The 19,782-nt window shown below is 38.5% G+C and overlaps 1 protein-coding gene across 5 annotated transcripts in view; it reads left to right on the top strand.

Moving 5' to 3' along the window:
• LOC129723132 (sodium channel protein 60E) overlaps positions 1-19,782 on the top strand; it is a 380,238-nt gene that overhangs the window by 301,727 nt on the left and 58,729 nt on the right. For all 5 annotated transcript variants that reach the window (XM_055677123.1, XM_055677121.1, XM_055677122.1 and 2 more), the window contains exons 6-9: positions 11,821-11,927; positions 12,084-12,163; positions 12,775-12,866; positions 16,156-16,283. In XM_055677123.1, coding sequence (XP_055533098.1) covers positions 11,821-11,927; positions 12,084-12,163; positions 12,775-12,866; positions 16,156-16,283 — 407 coding nt within the window. The remainder of the gene's footprint in view (positions 1-11,820; positions 11,928-12,083; positions 12,164-12,774; positions 12,867-16,155; positions 16,284-19,782) is intronic.

Raw genomic sequence — 19,782 nt, 5'->3', positions numbered from 1 at the left:
AGTTCCTATACGGAATGTAGCACCAAGGCTTTGCTTTGCTTTTATAAAGATCCTCTAGAGAGTCTCAAATCATGCGGATTGCGGTACGAATTGCTTTCACGCTTATCCCTTTTTGTTTTGCCGAGTTGCTCAATGACAATCTTCATACAGTACACAATTTGTGCCCAATATTTTCGCAGAGTTGCCGTGTAAGTCATCGCATTTTGAAAATAAACGATGGAAAATTATTGCCCTAGCATTATTAAACGGGTTTCTGCTGAAACAAAGCTTAAGGGGTAATATCCACCAAGTGCTAAAAAAACAAGAATTTCTTCATAATTTTTTTAAAGGACATTTGAGATGTAAAGTATATAAAAAATATATCATTAGATTAAGCAACTCTTGGAGAATAGAAAAAAAAGTTATTGCTATTTATTTTTACAAAATGGCGGCTGTGCAGCGATTGCCGTGAACCGCTTTTTTTAAGGTTCTTCCGCGGCGAGCAGTAGAAGTCGTGCCTAATTTCACCTATAACCGAAACATTTTTTTTCCATTATCTACATTATCTATATAAGTGTCGCTAGTGAAGTACACATGATTATATTTTTAGAATTTTTCTTCGCAGAATAGCAACGGTTTGGGAAAAAATTGCTTTTCGACAAAAAAAAATCGACTTTAATTGTTTATAACTTTTGTTGTTGTTAATCAATCGCCAAACTCGTGTGTACGTCACTAGATAATCTAATGGAGAAGCTACAGTAAATATTTCAAGTCAATTGGATGGAAACCTTTTCAATTCTACTGTTGAAAACATGATTTTGAGAAAAACACGTTAAAGTTTCAAAATGCTATGAACCTCAAGAATCGCAATAATAAAGCCCCTAATGATTTTTTTACCCTCAGTCAGCTATCCCTGCACCGTAAAGTTGTCCTTCCTGGATCTTATTTTCCTCTTCTTCCTTTTTTGTCTGATGTAAGGCTACGCCTAGCCTCTTTCGCGATATCAGACATGCGATGCTCAGCGACTTTGACACGCAAAACTCAAAACTCAAACTTGTCACTCATATTTAAGAACTTTCGATTATAACTCACAGTCAAAAAGTATAGAAAAACTCAAACAAAGAACGTACATCGACTAAACAAAATGAAATTGTGAGTTAACACATGCTGTAGAGTCGCTGTAACGGTTGAAACTTGATGCAGCGACCTCTATACTTCAAATTTGAAATACGATATCGATCATAGGTAACTTCTACTAGTTTACAAAGCCTCGAAATTAAAAAAAAGGGCATCGCCAAAATCAATAAAATTTGTGAATTTGAAGCATTAAAGTTGTTCAGAAAAAAATTGATTTAAACGAATTTCTAGTTTAGATCAGTATTTGGGTGATATAGATTTTGATTCTAGGATAGTTTTAGCATAATTTAAGCGAATAAAAAAAAAGGACAAAAAAAATTGTTTGGTGGATGTTACCCCTTAATAAGCTGTTTCTTAACCGTTAACATTATTTAGTCCCTTAGTAATATTGTCGCTAGTGGCCCCATAATGTTTAAGGCAAATTATTAATGATGCGTAAAAGATCCCGAGCACTACAGGGTGTTCAGTAGGTTCGAATACACTTTAAAAATGTGCTACAAAAATGAAAACACGGTGCTCCCACAGACCGTTATTATAAAAAAAATGCACCAAAGAATCTGAGTACGATATTCGATTCGTTATGACATCCAGAATCTCTGGTCAAAATTTCAAAATCATCGTACGGTACATTTTTGAATAATGCCCTTTTGAAGGTCGTAAAGTACAAAAAAATGATATTAAAACAACGAAATACTCAATGTAAAGCACGTTTTTCAGCCATGATTTTATGAAACAACTTCCAAAATAGTTCCTACGCATTCCAAGTATTATATTTCAAGACATTTACAATTGGTGGAAAGATTTTTTTGAAAATCCTACAGTGCACAGTGGTCTAAATTCGAAAAATCGTAATCGTTCTAGATTTGACTATGAAAAATTGATTTTATATACTCAATGTCTTCAGCAAAATTGTTTCGTAGAACAAGGCCTTACTTTTGGCGTTTTTGGTTTTTCGATCAATCTACCTAACAGTTAGATAAAAGAAATATTTTTCCTAATTTTCAATATACCGGATTGCTTCCTTCAGTAAATTTGTGGAAAATTTTAAAAGAAAAACAATTGCTCAATACTGCGATGTCCTATCTGTACGTTGAACACGAAAAAAAGAGTTTTTTGAGGAACACCCCTCATTAAAATCAGTGTTTTGTCTATAATTTCGTCTGAAGTGGTCAAAACAATGCAAAATGTTCTAAGAATTTATGTATTCAACTAAGTTTTCCTCAAGACTTTGTAAAATTTATTGTTTTGACAAAAACAGAAAAAATTATAGATCTGACTGTTAGGTAGATTGATCGAAAAACCAAAAACGCCAAAAGTAAGGCCTTGTTCTATGAAACAATTTTGCTGAAGACATTGAGTACATAAAATCAATTTTCAAAAAAAATCTTTCCACCAATTGTTAATGTCTTGAAATATAATACTTGGAATGCGTAGAAACTATTTTGGAAGTTGTTTCATAAAATTATGGCTGAAAAACGTGCTTTACATTGAGTATTTCGTTGTTTTAATATCATTTTTTTGTACTTTACGACCTTCAAAAGGGCATTACTCAAAAATGTACCGTACGATGATTTTGAAATTTTGACCAGAGATTCTGGATGTCATAACGAATCGAATGTCGTACTCAGATTCTTTGGTGCATTTTTTTATAATAACGGTCTGTGGGAGCACCGTGAAAATACAAGATATGCTTTGCACAGAGGAGTTTCTTTCGGCTTTGCAGTCTTTGAAATGTGAAAAGAGAAAGATATTTTTCTCTTACACTTACACTCTAGACACTTTAACGAAGCGGAACTCGTAGCACTCTCAATCATACTTTAATATGATTGAGAGTGCTACGAGTTCCCCTTCGGTCAACTGTCTAGTTTTAATTTTTCATGATGTTGGCAATTATCTGTTTCGACAGTTAATACTCTAGCCCAAGAACCGCTTTACAGGAAAATGGTCCTCTTAAACCTTGATGAAAAATATATATTATTCGAAACGTCGGTGTAAGAGAAAAATAACGTTTTCTTTTAACATTTCAAGAATGCGAAGCCGAAAGAAACTCCTCTGAGTAAACTAACAGTCGATTTTTTATTTAACAGACAATTTTTGAAAATCAAAGAAATAGTTAATAAGCACTGAGGAAAACTGTATGTCACAGTCGAAATATATATTTGCGCGGACTGAATTTCAATATTTATTTCCAAAAAAAAATTTCTAGTAGAGTATAACGGAAACCGATAACTATTTCTTTAATTTCTTAAATCACTCTGCTAAGACGCTCGGTATAGATTTTCTAAATTAGACAATTTTTATTGAGGCAGCGTTTATTGAGAATCTTTTCGACATATTAGCTAGGAGTACATACTTTTTTCGCTGTAAAAATACATCGGGATCTCGTCCCAGATCTTGGAAATAAACTTTTTAAATCGGTCCATAGTACTCACTTTATGTTCGCTCTGCTTGGCCAGCTTGTACGAAAAAAGTAGGAGGTTGTATCCTAGACACGACCGCATAAATGAGGTAGAACTTCGCACACTATTAACAAATGTAAGTGTTGTAAGTTGTAAGTGTTACATTAATGAGTCATAAAGTCTCCAAACGCTTACTTTGTGCTGCCTCAAAAGTGGGGGAATAAAGACACTGAAAACACAAGCTGTAAAAGCTGTTCCACATTCAGTAAGTAAGACGGCCGCTACAGATTCAAATTGCTAGTATCCAGCACAGATTTCTTGCTTGAGCTGTCAAAAAATTATTAACCTTCAAATACTTGTTTATTTGCCTTGAGAAAATCATTTTGTTGCTCCAAATTGGACTTGCTGATGGCAACCCTCATGCTGTCTCAGTAGTGAGGCAATAACGGCAGTCTGATGACACACGCTGAGAAGTGAGAAGAACCGTGCTGCTCCTGAGACATGGTGACCAACCACAGGGCAAGTAATTTATTTGATTTAAAGGCAGTAACAGGCGCAACCCGCTGCAATCCGCTGTCACGGCTGAGTGCTGATATCTGCTGCTACTGCTGTCAACGTTGTGGACGGTTTAACCAGCTCACCTTCCGACTAATGAATGTAGCTGGTTTTACCAGAAACAATCTTTTGTAGCCGAAGGTGGTTACGTAATAAGCCACGCCTTTCTGTTCAGTTTTACCATTCTCTAATGTTCTTTAGACGAATTATTCCACAATTCGCATTTAATTTTTGTATACAGCGAATAAACACCGATGGTGCTCTCACACACGCAGCGATTTTAACCCGTTTCGTGTTGCGGTTTGTAACATCAAGCGACTTCGTTTGCTCGCTGTTGCGTGTTGCATCATGTTGCAACTGAGCAGCTGGAAGACGACGAAATTCTGTTCATGTTGATTGATTGAATCGACTTCAATTTATTCCTGTAAAGTCGAATTAATCATCTCTGTTAAGGCGTTCTAATAGAACAGGACAGTTAGTTGTTCAAAATCGTTTATGCAGATCGCAGCTCTTTGCTGCTCCAACAGCCGGGGGATAAAATAAATAAATAAAGTAAATTTTTTGATCGCGACAGAATTTGATTGCTAGGATCCAGAATGCTTGTGTTATTGCCAAAAAATTATAAACCTTAAATTACTTGTTTAATTGCCTTGAGAAAGACATTTTGCTGTTCAAAATCTGTAAAAACTGTTTTCGCATTCAGTAAATAAGACGGCCGCGACAGATTGTGTTTTCTTGGATTCAGCACAGAATGTGTTGTTGCCAAGATAAAGCAAAAATTTGTTGCGAGAAGAAGACCGAAGCCCTTAACCGGCATATCGAGACGTTTGGTGCTACCTCGCTGCTGCTTAGATACGTGATGTGATTTGCTCACTGGCGCGACCCGCTGCTGCTACTTCCGCAATTCGCTACGATGCACAGTTCGTTGAGCCATAGACAAAATCGTTTTTCTTTTTTTTTATTAGGGTGCACCAGGTACCCAGAAGTGTTCACAGATATCTCCAGGGTTGTGAACAAGTATTGGTGAGCTTTGGGAAGCATAACAAATACTAATACAAGCATAGCGAGCGGCAGCGTCCAGAGCAATAATTAGTTTCACATTTCGTGCTAAATTGTCGCGCGTTTTTTAATCGTTGGTAAAACTTCGAATTACTTCGTGTATTCCAATAAAATAAAATGGAAAGTAATAATCAAGGTTAGTGCAATATATATTATTGATAGAGAGACTTAGTTTCGTTTGCGTCTATGAGTAATCGGTATGATGAGTTGGTGAAGGTATTAATCCTTGAAAAAACGCGAACCCAAACTTTCGTTAGCGTTTTAAAAAAAGTTCCACCGAGTTCCTCTCTAAAACATATATCAAAAGTTTGCTTGAAGTGTCCTCTACAAAATATATAAGAATTAGCTGCAACTTCATGTAACTCTGCGAGATTTTTTATTTTTTGTATGTCAATGCCGATCGCTCGTAAACTGGCAGATTTTTGAGAAGTGGTTTAACTGCAATGTAAGCAAAAGAACATCATGTGTATTTCGATATTTGACATTGTCTCTACCAGGAGACACATTTGAGCATGTTTATGGAAATTTGCACAAGTTTTCTGCTGTATATTGTTCGAAATTGAACTCGAAGTGGGATAAATGCAATAGATTAAAAAAGTATTTCATGAAAAAGCATGAAATTTGGTAGAAATCACCGCTTGCTCTTCCTCGATTCGGTGAGAATGATAATTATGAAAATAACCACATTTCTTATTTATGAAGAAAAAATAACCACATTTCTTCTCGTGGGCGTCCTCAAAAACTTTTGGAAAGCTGCTCAAACAGAACTAAAAAACGGCGAGTTGCAGAGCACGTTGAAAATAACTCTCCAGAAGAACTAGTATTTGCTGCTACCGTTTCGAACAACTATTCCAATTCGTCTGAAGATGACCTAAAACTTGACTTGATAATATAATATGCATCATGAGGAATTCTAAAATTGTTTGTTACTCTGGTAATTAAATATATAAAAAAATTATAAAAGAATTCCTAAAAAAATCTTCTTTTTTTCGTTATAATTGCGCTTAAGTCACGTTGGCACTTAAGTAAAAGTAAGTAAAACATAAAAACCGCAGTTTTCGTTACAATGAACAACTTTTACTAAAAGATTAACGGTTTCTGGTATAGGATGAGTGCGTTGGCGTTTGGGGCAGGTTTGTGATTCAGTAAATCACATAAGACTTTTATGCATTTGGTAGCTCTGAAGGTAATGAACAACTTTCCTTGTAACATCAACATGTTTCATCGACAAAATCGTGTAGTTTTGATTTTTGTCACGTCTTACCCTACATTCAACGCACTGTGCGATGCGGCTTACTAGTTATACTATTCTTTCGACCTTTTTAGGGAAAGGCAACAAGCGACCAATCAAAGGACGTTATTTTCGTTTCAACAAGGCTTGACAATTTTCAATAGTACAATAGTTCGCATAATCAATCAACACTTTTCTACATTTGGGTGGATGCGTGTATAATTTTCCAATCAATTGCTGCAAGAATCAAGGGAATCGGTTGAAAAGAAACTGATTTATAAGCATTTAAAAAGGGACATTGTTCGTCCCCTTTCGTTAATAGTTTTCCTATTTACATTCCTATGTGGTAGGCTAAAGAAAAATGTAGTTCTACGTCAAAAAAGCAAAGCCTTGGTGCTACCATTCCAATTCGGAACTTGACCTTCTGTTCTGTTGTCCTACTGACACTAACAGCCTCTCCCGAGCCGAGACTCGAACCTACGACGACTGGCTTGTTGGGCCAGCATCGTACCTCGAGACCATCTGAGAGACTATACTTGTACGATTATACATAAAAGTTCAGGGGATTGAGGTCCGAGGAGCTGGGAGGCCACAAAGTCTTGTCGAGAGAATTAATCAAATTCTCCCGATACCACGCTTAGATGAAAAAATAAAAAAAACCCGTCTGGACGAGGGAAATTTTTTCTAAGTCTACATCACATCCTCAGCCCGTGTTCATTATTAGCATCCTCGAAAAAATCACATACATTGCCTACTTTACAACTCAAACCATCGTCGACGCGGCGCTCTAGAACCACGAGTGGTTTATGTGGGACAGGGGGATCAAGCCTAGAAAAATGACTGGAGAGCGACACTATACTGACGACTTTTCTCTCTCTTCACTCTAACAGCCTCATGCATGAGCTATTCATGAGAGCTCACATATAGCTACAGCTTAAACAAGGCAAAGAAACTGTCTTGTGTTGCGTACGACAGCTCATTCTTGCGCATGTATTTTGTTCGTTCGGACATGACAGCCTAGTTTGCTCATTTTGAGGATGTCCTGTTCCTGTTGGGGGCCGTTCCTAAACCACGTGGTCATATTTTGATCACTTTTTATACCCCCCGTACCCCCCGTGGTCTTTCGTGGTCTTTTGGCTAACCCCCCCCCCCCCCCCCCCCTTTCGACTTCAACCACGTGGTGTTTTCATTTGTCAACTGCCAAAAATTAGCTTAATTTTTTTACATTTTCGTTTTTAAACTTTTAGTACCTACATTCTATATTTCATAAATGCAAAAGCTTCATTCGTGACTTGGGGGCAACAATAAATAATAAGCCAGGAAAAAAGACCACGTGGTCATTTAGTTAACCCCCCCACCCCCGTGCGTGGTCTTTCGTGGTCTTTTGACAAACCCCCCCGTACCCCCCTTCATGACCACGTGGTTTAGGAACGGCCCCTTGACAGCCTGCTGATCGGCTGCGGCTGTCGTCGACTTGCATTTTTTCGTTTCTCCTTTTTCACAGGCCGGTGGCATATTAAATACAAAGCAAACCGTTTCCATTGTTGATATTATTCCCCATGTAAGAAAAAACGTGCTTCGCACCATCTCTCTTTTATTCTTTCATCGGCCTTACTGTCGTGATCATAATCACCTGACATCCCGCTCGGATTCGTGTTGAAGGATGTCGGAAGATTACAGGCTGTCATTCGCGACAGCATGGAAATACCAACAGACATATGAAGATGAAAAATAACAGTCCGTATGGAGTTGCATGTGTGCTGTCGTCAGTTGCTGTCGGACTGTTCACCGAACGTGTGAGGAGCAGAGAGTGCTGTGCAATACATTGAAAGCCAGATCAGTTGAAAATTTGCTGTCATTTGTCTTGCAGTCATTTTCATAACACTGGGGGGGATGGCAAGCAACGTCAGCGTCAGCTGAACATTTTGCACATAGTGCGGCTGAAAACATAAACTTTTGACTTTGCAGCACGCGTCGTCGTGGAATCACCTTCTTCATGCGCGGTAAACGAACAATAATTGTCAGCAATGCGACACCATGCGCGTCAATTAGCCTATATATTAGGCTAAACCTGAAACCAATACCAACACAGAACCCGACTAACAGAAAATGCAGACAAGTGGTTCGTCAAGCTCTATCCGAAGCAGAGTTTCAAGGTTATTATTTAAAAGATAGCGAATGTTCTATATTGAAAAAATGCTTTTGCTTTTTCCGATTGTACATGAATAGAATTCACCTTCGATAAGGTTTCTGTCGGCTTTACTTTCTTGATCAACTTCGTTATCATTAATCGTTGCTTCACAGTTCTGCTTACGTCAGTTTTGGGATTTCTGAAGAATCAACACAACACAAATGTTGCCACAATATGCGGCAGAAATGCGAAAATATTCCTACGTTAGTATTGGGTCAGTTTGTGTATCTAATGTCCTGTTTCGTTGGACAGTGTATTTGTTCACATTTACTTTTAAGTGCTGCAACCAGTCCCCTGGCACATTCGAAGTCTGCACCTTTGTATACGAGGGAATGAGATGGCATGGAAGGAGTTCTTCGATGGACACCTGAATAGCGATACAGTAAACAGAAGCGGAGCGTGAACTGACAGAAGCACAAGCAGCAGATGACCAAGTACCAGCCCCCAATGTTCATGAAGTTCTTTGTGAGATAGGGAAGCTGAAAAACAACAAAGCCGCAGGCAACGACGGACTGCCAAGTGACCTCTTTAAACATGGGAGATGGGCGCTGGCTAGAGCGCTGCAATGGGTTATTTTCAGGATTTGGGAGGAGGAAAAACTGCTAGAAGAGTGGATGGATCAACCGTATCAACGGATTTCCGGTTAAACTGGCTCGACTGATCAAGGCCACCATGGCGCAAGTGATGCGCTACGTACGTGTTTCGGGGATACGCTCGAGCCCCTTTGAATCGCGCAGAGGACCAAGACAAGGTGATGGACTTTCCTGTTTGCTGTTTAACATCGCCCTTGAGTGTGTGATCCGAAGGGCTGGCATCACCACAAGGGACACGATTTTCACAAGGTCTGTTCAGCTTCTGGGTTTCACGGATAACTTTGACATCATAACATGTAACTTTGCGACGACGCAGGAAACTTACGCCCGACTGAAAACCGAAGCCGGAGTAATCGGAGTTCGAATAAATGCGTCAAAAACGAAACACATGCGAGCGAAGGGCTCCAAGGAGAGCAACATCAACCTCCCAACTCAAGTCTCTGTAGACGTCGATGAGCTTGAGGTGGTCGATGAGTTCGTGTATTTGGAGTCACTGGTGACCGCCGACAGTAGCACCAGCGAAGAGATCCAGAGACGCGTTTAGGCTGGAAATCGTGCTTCGGAAGATACTTCGATCGAGTCGATTGCGACGACGCAAGAAGTTGAGCTATATAAAACTCTGATAAAACCGGTAGTCCTCTACGGAATCGAGATAACAACGCTTCTCGCGGAGGACTTTAACGCCCTTGGAGTTTTCGAACGGAAGGTGCTGCGGACGGTGGAGTTTCACTTCACGGCTCATATCGTTGTCACATGTCACAAGCGTACCAAGATAAACAAATTCATTAACCACTTCAAATCGTTCCCCATCTAGCTTCACTTCAGCCCCACTACCACAGAAACTTCCACGCTCCCTGCCAGCAACCATGTACTTTGTTTAGGAAGAGTTTATGCTGAGTCCCAGCCTCGCTGCTTCCTTCTCAAAAGGCCTAAAGGCCTCCTCCACGGTCGATACCAATAATATTAATGACGTCCGGAAAACCAAGATGTGCACGTTCGACGTGCGCGGCGCGGATCTTACAAACGACGAGATAATGGTCAGAGTCAATGTTTGGTCCCCGAAAAGACATAACATCAGTACCATCCAGAAAGTGCCGACCGTCAAGCAGTACGTGATCGATCTGGGAGCAGGCTTCTCAATTTGGATGCCTCCAGGTATGCTTCAGAATATTCAAACGTGGTAAATAGGAGCTACATATGGGCATTCCTCTGGCAGCGGCAAAGCTTATTAGTCTCAGGCCGTTTTCATTGGTTGACGATTGAAGGTTATGCCTTCCAATGACCGGACGGAAGAATTCCTCCCTCCCAACCTGTGCGTTGGCATCTCCGCTGAGAACTTTTACGTCGTGTTTTGGGCACTCGTCATAGGTTCGTTCTAGTTTTTCATAAAACTCATCTTTAAATTCATCGGATTTGTCGTTTGTCGGTGCGTAGGTGATGTTTAAACTGTAGTTGAAGAATATGCCTTTAACCCTCAACACACATATACGGACATCTACGGGCCTCCACCGGATGATTCTTGTTTTCTGATTTCCCAGCACTACGAAACCGACGCCCCGTTCCGCTGCTTTGCCGCCAGTGTAGTAGATGTGGTACTCAAAAGAAGTGTGTGCAATACGGTCTACTGCACGGAGTTCCCTTTCTCCGGAATTTGGCCACCGAATTTACTGATTTCGATTTCGGCTTCCTGTCGCTGTAGTTCTCGAGCAAGTAAGCCAGCTCGCGTCGGTTAATTGAGAGATAGGACATTCCAGGCACCCAATTTCCAACCGTTTACCGTTTTCTGTTCTGTTCTGTTCGAAGCCTAGGTCATTGTCGATTGATCCGTTCCTTATTTCTATTTTCGTTGTTCATGGTTGAAAGAAAAGGTTTCGGTATGCTACCTTACCAGGGTTGCGATACCTACAGTTTGTTGATGGGGCTGTCATCTTAGGTGTAGCTGGTGGGATACAGTATTTCATGATTCAGCCGCCCGCTCCGAGTCAGACGCTGTTGTACGCCGCCCCTAACATGAGGACAGCCGCGTACGACCCCCCTTCCCAGTCAGCATACGACCAAATTTTCCACCGAGGGTTGGTTACTTCGACTGAGTTGTTTCTTACAAAATCTGCTACAACTTGCCAAAAAAAGTGCAAACACGAGAAAAATAAAATGTTGGTGGACCAGTCACAAAACAGCAACATCTATGAAATTGAGAATGAAAAATGAAAAAACTTTGCAGAAGACACCACGTAGACTATCAAAAAATCTTTAATATCGATACCATAAGCTATTCCGTCATGAAGTCGTCGATAGTCTCCATGTTATAATTTTATGACAGACCTTTTAGCGCTCTCACTTCTTCAGAGTTATATTTCATATTTTTTTAAATTTGTTTCCCAAATTTCACAGAAAATATGACATAGAAATATATCAGTAAGTCACAGGGAACTACACCATAATCTTCGTGTGCCGTGTGGCAGCATTTTAAGATACGACCCTTATTATTGACATCGGGTTACGAGAAGGGTTATTCATTAAACGGTTCAGTGATTTTCAACTATTGTATTATCGTTCAGTAATCAGTACTTCTCATTTGTTAACATTGTATGTATAATTTTATTCTTATTTGAAAAAAAAAAACTAGAATAGTTCAAACCAATTAGTACGTGCTAATAATATAATTCCCTTCTTCAGGCTTGAAAACTATAATCAACGCGCTGTTGCACTCCTTCAAACAACTGGCGGAGGTCATGACGCTCACAATATTTTGCCTGATGGTGTTTGCCCTGTTCGCGTTACAGGTAAGAGCTAACACAACACAACCGTACAGAGCGAAAAAAAACCTCTTCAAACACATCTACAAAATTGTAGTGAAGCGATTTGTACTAACATTTGAATATAGATGCGCTTTTTAATGAAGCTGTTCCTTATCGAAGCATCCGATCTTTCATCTCCAGGTATATATGGGCGAACTGCGCAACAAATGTGTCAAAAATATGCCGGAAGGTTGGAACATCACCTACGAGGAGTGGCGAATGTACGTATACGTATTCCTATGTCAAGGTTTGTCCCACAGGTTCAGCGTTCGCTGCCGATGGGAGTAGAACGGGAAAAATGAACCCGGTCACTGTTTTGCTTTTGGTGTCAGTCGGTGAATCGAACGGATATTATTTTTATTTTCAGTTGGTTAACTCGCAATATTTCTGTTTTTGCGCCCGAGTAAGGTAAAAAAATTCGATAGTTTGATACGATTGAGGGAAGCACCAAATTAAATCATTCACAAATTTGATCACTGTGGAACCAGAACCAGCTGTGCATATTTTTCATAGCAACTTTTATTTTGCGTGCTTTTTGAACACCATCTTCATTAGGATGCAGCGAACGTTGTTTTAAATCGTTAAAAGGACTATGATTGGCATCAGATTCAGTTTTGTTATTCTTAATGCGAGCTGTTTACACGTTAAATTCTTCGTTATCTGTTTTTTCAATTGAAAAGTATCTTATACAGCGTTGAAACAAAACTGACTTAATTAATAGTTTTGCTACCCATTTATTACTAAACAAATCGTAACGTGTAGACAGAGCTGCATGTTGAAATCATGTCGATGTTTCACATTTTTGTCATTGCATATATTTACCTTTCCTCAGGTGGGTGAACGATACCGACAACTGGATAATCGATGACGAGGGCTTGCCAATGTTATGTGGGAACCTTACCGGGGCTCGCCACTGTCCATCAGGTAAATATTTGCGTTGTGAAAATGAAGCATTCGTTGACTGAAAAAAATAATGCATAAAAAGCCATAAACACCGGAAGACAAAAGCGTACCAGATGGCAAAATATATGTAGGTCGTCATCGTGGGGAGTGAGAGCGGAACCCGAGAATTAATTAGGCCGTTAAAAAATACAGGTGGATACAAATTTGAAAAGCTGCGTTCGTCAAGCAGGTGGTTATTATGAGGAGGACTGGTTTCGAAAAACTACGCAGGGGATGGATTAAAAAGCGGCCCACGTGGTCTACCTTTCAGAGTTGTCATCAAATAGCCTAGAGGTACGAAGCTAATCTAATAAACCAACATGTTTGAGTTATCGTTAGGGGACCCTCTCGAAAGTTTTGTGATGTGTTTTCGATTCGCTAACATAAACGAATCTATAAAGCGATGTAAAGTGTTGAAAAGTCCGAACGATGATGTTAACAAAATATTATGGTTTGAGTATGTAGCACGTCAAAAGTGGAGGCGTTTATATTTGTAAAATTTAGGAAAAATACTAATAAATTTATAATTTTTTTTTAAATTTGTTCTTGTATCTTAGCATATAAGCAGCTTTAGAACTGAAAATGAACTATTTTAATTGCACTGCTCACATTAGTACCGAGGAATGGGGTGAAATTGATCAGTGGGGTGAAATTGATCACCTGAGAATTCGTGATAAAAAATACTAATCGAAAGATATTGCTCTTACAACACTAGGCAATGTTAACGTGTCCTTAAGCGCAACTTTTGCATGATTCACACACCTTTTAAAGTTAACCCTTGCATGCGCGGTGCAATTTTTCATATTTTGAAAAACTCTTTTACCTCAGTCAAAACTCAATCAAATTTGATCAAACAAGTTTCCAAATAACAAAACGAAGTATTGAATTCACTTAATCTTAGTTGAGGGTTAATTACGTTAAATTTGGAGAAGTGAGTAAAGTTTGATAAAAGCTCAAAAAATTTAATTTTCAACAATTATCATTCCATACCATTAAAGAAATACTGATGAATTCGCAGAAAACCACAAAGATTTTAATTTCAGAGCTAGTTTTTAAGCTTTTGCAACAAACCGAATTGAAATCGGTCTAACGACAATCAAATAAGAGCAAATTTAGCAACAAGCAGCTCGTGAACCAAAATAAACGAATTTTAACCTGAAATATCGTTATTTTCGTTTCAAAACTAGCTGTAAATGATATTTTTCAGTACAGACAACATAATTTATCATCAAAACATCACTATGGATTTCAATGGTGATCAATTTCACCCCAATTTACCTCATAGTACCTTATAAACTTATCGAATTTATTTCATGAAGTAGACGATATAAATTCCACCAATAGCCATAGAGGTTTACTGAAGCACATACCAGTGCTTGTTTTAAAATTATACTATTTCGGGAAAAATGTACATGAAGCTAGTTAATTGGAAATTGTAATAAAAATTGATCAATTTCACCCCGTTCCATGGTATTGAATTTTCTGATTAGTTCTACATTATGCTTCACTAATTCCAAATATGACTGCCTCTAGATTTATTCATCATATTTAGGAGTCATAAAAACCACGTGAATTAGGAATGGTCCCCACGGCAGGAGTTGCAGAATTCAATCATTGCTGCGTGACAAAAAAGTTCATTAGTAATATTTAGAAATCGATTACGTTCAATTTACAGTCATGCCTTGCATCGCTCTGTATTTGATTTTACCATCTCTTTAATGAGTGCAGAATACAACCCCAGAATCGAACACAGATGCACCAGCATCAAATGCAATATACAGAATGCGATAAACACCGATCTGACTCCCTTTATCATCCTTTTTCAATAACTCTAGGTAGAAAGTTAGTCGATTGCAGTCACTGTACCAATCGACGCAAATGTGGCAGGAGTAGCCTAACTTGTTTATTCACCGACGTTGAAATCGGTTACACAGAGCTATACTAGCATCCGTGCATACCGTACATACCAATGCGACTTAATGGAGTAAATCAATAGAAACCTCACTTCATCTGCATTTCCTTCGAAAGCAGAGGACGGGTTCCGAATGTGGCTCCAAAATCGTCGCAACGTCGATCTAGTTCTAACTATTTTGTTACTTTCCTGACGCAGCAAACAGCTACTGCTGATATCCACAGAGAATCTCACCGGATTGGACATAAGCTCTATCGTTCGTTCTGTATACAGCCAAGGCTAACAGACTGCGGTCCTTATCGCCCCTGGAGGAAGACATAACTTCCAATGGAAGAGCAAATTGAAATTACCCATACCCCGTTTCAGCTTACGGCAATCGTCGCACAAGTGCTCTTTTGTTCCGAATATTCAACACAAAATTTAATACTGCCAAAACAATCGGTTTAATCTCTTCAACATATTTCGAAATTGAATGTATTTTATTGTGAAGTTCTCAACGTACCAGTAGACATTGAAAATTAACAGCTAATTTTGAAAACGATGTGAAAAACATTTGTTCTGCTGAATGCAGAGCCAAAGATAGCAGATGAAATTGTGTGCATCGGGAAGGCAGATAGACTGTTGAAAATTGTAAACTATCGAACAAGTCCTCTCTGAATCGTTATCATCTTTTATCTCAGCTCTGTCCTAAATGGTAGTGAGAACCAAACTGCGCTGATTGACGATACACTAAAAGCACATCAAAATGCTCTCCGCAAACTGAAACAAAAAAAAAACACAAGTGAAGTGCTTTTAACCCGAAGCGAAAAATCCTTTCAGCTCGAAACAAGTGTTTTGCAGCAAAAGCCGCATTGAACGCTGACGCCCTAGAGTCATACAAAAGCCTAGTTGTCACACTTCTAGAATAGCAATGAAACCCGGCCATAACTCAACCGTCAGTGGATCGCCTTCAGTGTGCACAAGCTGAGCGCGAAAATGACACCCCCTGCATAATTCACCAAACGTATTGACGCTTGCTGCTGCTGTGCGGCGGAATGCATTACCTCTGGAGGCGCGTGGTATCCAGTCCCTCCCTCGGTCTCTATCTCAATGGCGTCGCTTTATGTATTATTCAAAGTGATGACGAATGTCAAACAATCACTGAGCTAGAGCGGGAGTCACTTCTTTCTCCGGGATGCTTGGATGCAAAACATCTATTTTCCCTGCACGAAGCGATAATTACCACCCAGTAGGTACCTCCTGTCCAGGCCATCAGCATTTACTAATTGTTCATGTCAACGTTTGTTTGCGCTTATCATTTGCGCCAGCATTGTGCTTTGTGAAGATTGAAGTTTAATGGCGGCATTGCACTATTTCCAGAATATACGTGTCTCTGCGTGGGTGAGAATCCGAACCACGGATACACCAACTTCGACAACTTCATGTGGTCAATGCTGACAACCTTCCAGCTGATTACGCTTGATTATTGGGAGAACGTTTACAACATGGTAAGTACAGGCACTGATGTTCATTAAGGTGAAACCTCATTGAATCCAAAAATGGCCGACTTAAAGCCACCACTTCGAATTTTCAAAAGCACAAGACTCGGAAATACTCATTCCGTTTCCTATAAAAATTCTATTTCATGTTTGCTACACCACAGCAAACATAAATTAACATTTTCACAGGGAACGCATTAACTATTTCCGAGTCTTGTGCTTTCGAAAATTCGGAGTGGTGACTCGAAGTCGGCCATTTTTGGATTCAATGAGGTTTCACCTCAATTAGAACGTAATTAAAGCTGTTTTCTGTCTAACGTAAGATTCTGCGGCAGAAAGCCCTCGGGGAAACATTAGCACTCTCATGAATATTTGTGTAGCCAATTTTCTTCTTCCACGCTAGGTTTCCGAATAACATTGTATTTCACATAGGAAAATTGATCCATTATTCATCTCAGCCCTTATATTCATCTCATGGAACATTGACACTCAAACAAAAACTAGAAAAACTCATAGTTTCTAATTGAATCAGTTTACTAATTTTTTCCTCTTGGTCTACTCTAGCTTTCTCACAAAGTATGAACCCTAAAAGCCAACCTAAAAGCCGTAAATTCGATAGAATTTTCGGGCATTACAACTAAAAAAATAATTCATTTCAACTACACTGCTACACACAGCTATTACGGCATTCGTTCGACAACCGTTCTATAGCAAACCACTTTCCACCTTAATTACACCATTCAATACAGGTATTGTCCTAAAGCTTGAACTCAAAAAAAAAACGAAATATTATAGCTTTTTACCCATCCCTGTGAATGCGGGTGCCCCTAGCAAAGATAGAAGTGAGTAATTGCTCGTTTCTACGTTTGCTTACACGAAAACTTCTTTTAAGTCTCTGAAGATTTTACGCTCTTTCGAGCAGGCCAATGTTACTACAATTCACAGGAATGATTAGAAAGTTATAATCTTTTTTCCCGGTTTGAGGTCTAGAGCAAATTTATTTATAAAAAAATAGTTATCTATCTAGAAAATTTGATTAATCATAAAAACGGTCATTCAATCGCTTTTCTGTTTTTAAAATCAATTTTGATAGCAGGATCACAAATTTATGTTTTGCCTTTCTCCTAGAAAGGTATAGGAATCACTGGAAAAACCGAAGGTATAAAAGTGGTCCCAATGGCCGAATGTCATATACCACTCGACTTCTTTCGACGAACTGAGCATTTTCTGTATGTATGTATGTATGTGTGTATGTGTGTGTGTGTATGTGCAACTTTTTTTTCTCACTCACTTTTCTCAGAGATGGCTGGACCGATTTTCATAAAATTAATTGCAAATGAAAGGTCTAGTTGCGCCATAGGTTGCTATTGAATTTCATTGTAATCGGATTTTTAGTTGAGAGGTTATGTATCAAAATGTAAAAATCACGAAACATCAATATCTCAGAAAACACACAACCGATTTCAATAAAACTGGTTTCAAATTATTAGGCTGTCCCCAGAACCCTTAACTTTTGAATTTCGTTATGATTGAACATATGGTTCAAAAGCTATGTAAAGAAAAGTTATCCTGAGGTTGTTTAAACTCACTCATTTTTCACAGAGATGGCTGAACCGATTTTTACAAAATAAGTGTCAAATGAAAGGTCTAGTTGCCCCATAGGTTGCTATTGAATTTCATTGTAATCGGATTGTAACTTTGTCCGTTGTTTATAAAAATGTGAAATCACATAATGTAAGTAAACATATTGACTCTCTCTCAACGATCACTGGCTAATTAAAAGGTAAAAAAGTGATCCATATGGCCGAATGTCATATACTACTCGACTCAGCTCAACGAATCGAGCATTTTCTGCATGTATGCATGTATAGGTGTATATGTTTGTGTGTGGGTGTGTACGTGTGTATGTGCACCTTTTTTTCGCACTCACTTTTCTCAGAGATGGTCTGACCAATTCTTTCTATCTTGGTGTCAAATGAAGGGTCTATTTGCCGCTAAGGTTGCTATTAAATTTCATTGTAATCAAACTTTTAGTTTTGGCGCTGCGTCAGAATGTGAAAATCGCTCTTATATCTCAGAAGCTATGAACATAGTTGAATTCAAATTAATGGGCTTTCAAACCCGTAAACATAATATTTAAACATGTGGTTTGAATGTTATAGAAAGAAACGTAACGCGAAGACTGTTTAAAACTATAGCTACGATCAAAATATGTGACCTCAACATCATTTAAATTTGATATTGTACTATTTCAATGTTTGCGGCCTTGCTCAGGATTGAAGTTGAAATAAAAATACATTTCTATCATTTCACTTTTTGCCTTTCTCCTAGAAAGGTATAGCAATCACTGCAAAAACTAGAGGTATAAAAGTGCTCAAAAGGGCCGAATGTCGTGTATCAAAAGGGCCGAATGTCGTGATATCAATGAAATTAATTGTGAAAATGAAAGGTCTAGTTGCCCTATAAGACTCTATTGAATTTTATTGTAATCTGATTTATAGTTTAGAAGTTATGTATCAAAATGTAAAAATTATGAAACATCAATATCTCAGAAATTACACAACCGATTTGAGCAAAATTGGTTTCAAATGAACGGGCTACCTAAAAAACCCTTAACTTTTGAATTTTATGAAGATTGAACATGTGGTTCAGAAGTTATGGAAAGAAACGTGTTCTGGAGACTATCTAATCTCACTCATGTTTCTCAGAGACGGCTGGACCGATTTTCATAAAATCAGTGTCATATGGAAGGTCTTGTTGTCCCATAAGACCCTATCGATTTTTTTGCAAACGGATAACTACTTTGCCTGTTATGTTTAAAAATGTGAAATCCAGCTATGAAAAGAAACATATTCCGAAGACTACTTAGACTCACTCACTTTTCTCAGAGATGGTTGTGGAAATCGGACAAAATTAGTGTCAAATGAAAGGTCTAGTTGCTTCATAACACCCTATTGAATTTTGCTGTAATCGGACCGTAACTTCATCTGTAATGTATCGAAATGTGAAAATCACGAAACTTCATTATCTTAGAATAATATTGATATCAGATGAACGAGCTAGTTAAGGGTTAACTGATGAATTATGATTGAACACGTGGTTTCAAAGTTTGGCTGCCCTATACGTTCCCTTTTCATTTGATTGTAATCAAACTTAAGCAACCGTTATGTATTAAATTGTTAAAACAACGAAAGTATTACACGACTCATTTGAACTTAACTAGTGTCATACAAACGAGTCATATCTCAAACTTATACCACAAAAGATCAAAATAATGGTCCCAGTGGTCCAAATCTTACAAAAAAAATCACAAACCTTCAAATAACATACTTCATAAGAATTTGATATGCTGTTGAAAAGTTTTGGAAAGAAAAGAAATTCAAAGACTATTCATCACTATACCTGCTTTGATCAATATATATGGGCTCAGCATTCCTGGTATCGCTCGTGATCAAATTGTTCGAAATTAAGAGCAATGTCTTTAATTTCACTATTACTTAAGCACTAA

This window comes from Wyeomyia smithii, chromosome 2 (assembly GCF_029784165.1).
Source record: "Wyeomyia smithii strain HCP4-BCI-WySm-NY-G18 chromosome 2, ASM2978416v1, whole genome shotgun sequence".
In the NCBI taxonomy this organism is placed as follows: Eukaryota; Metazoa; Arthropoda; class Insecta; order Diptera; family Culicidae; genus Wyeomyia; species Wyeomyia smithii.
This window is presented reverse-complemented; position numbering and strand designations above follow the sequence as displayed.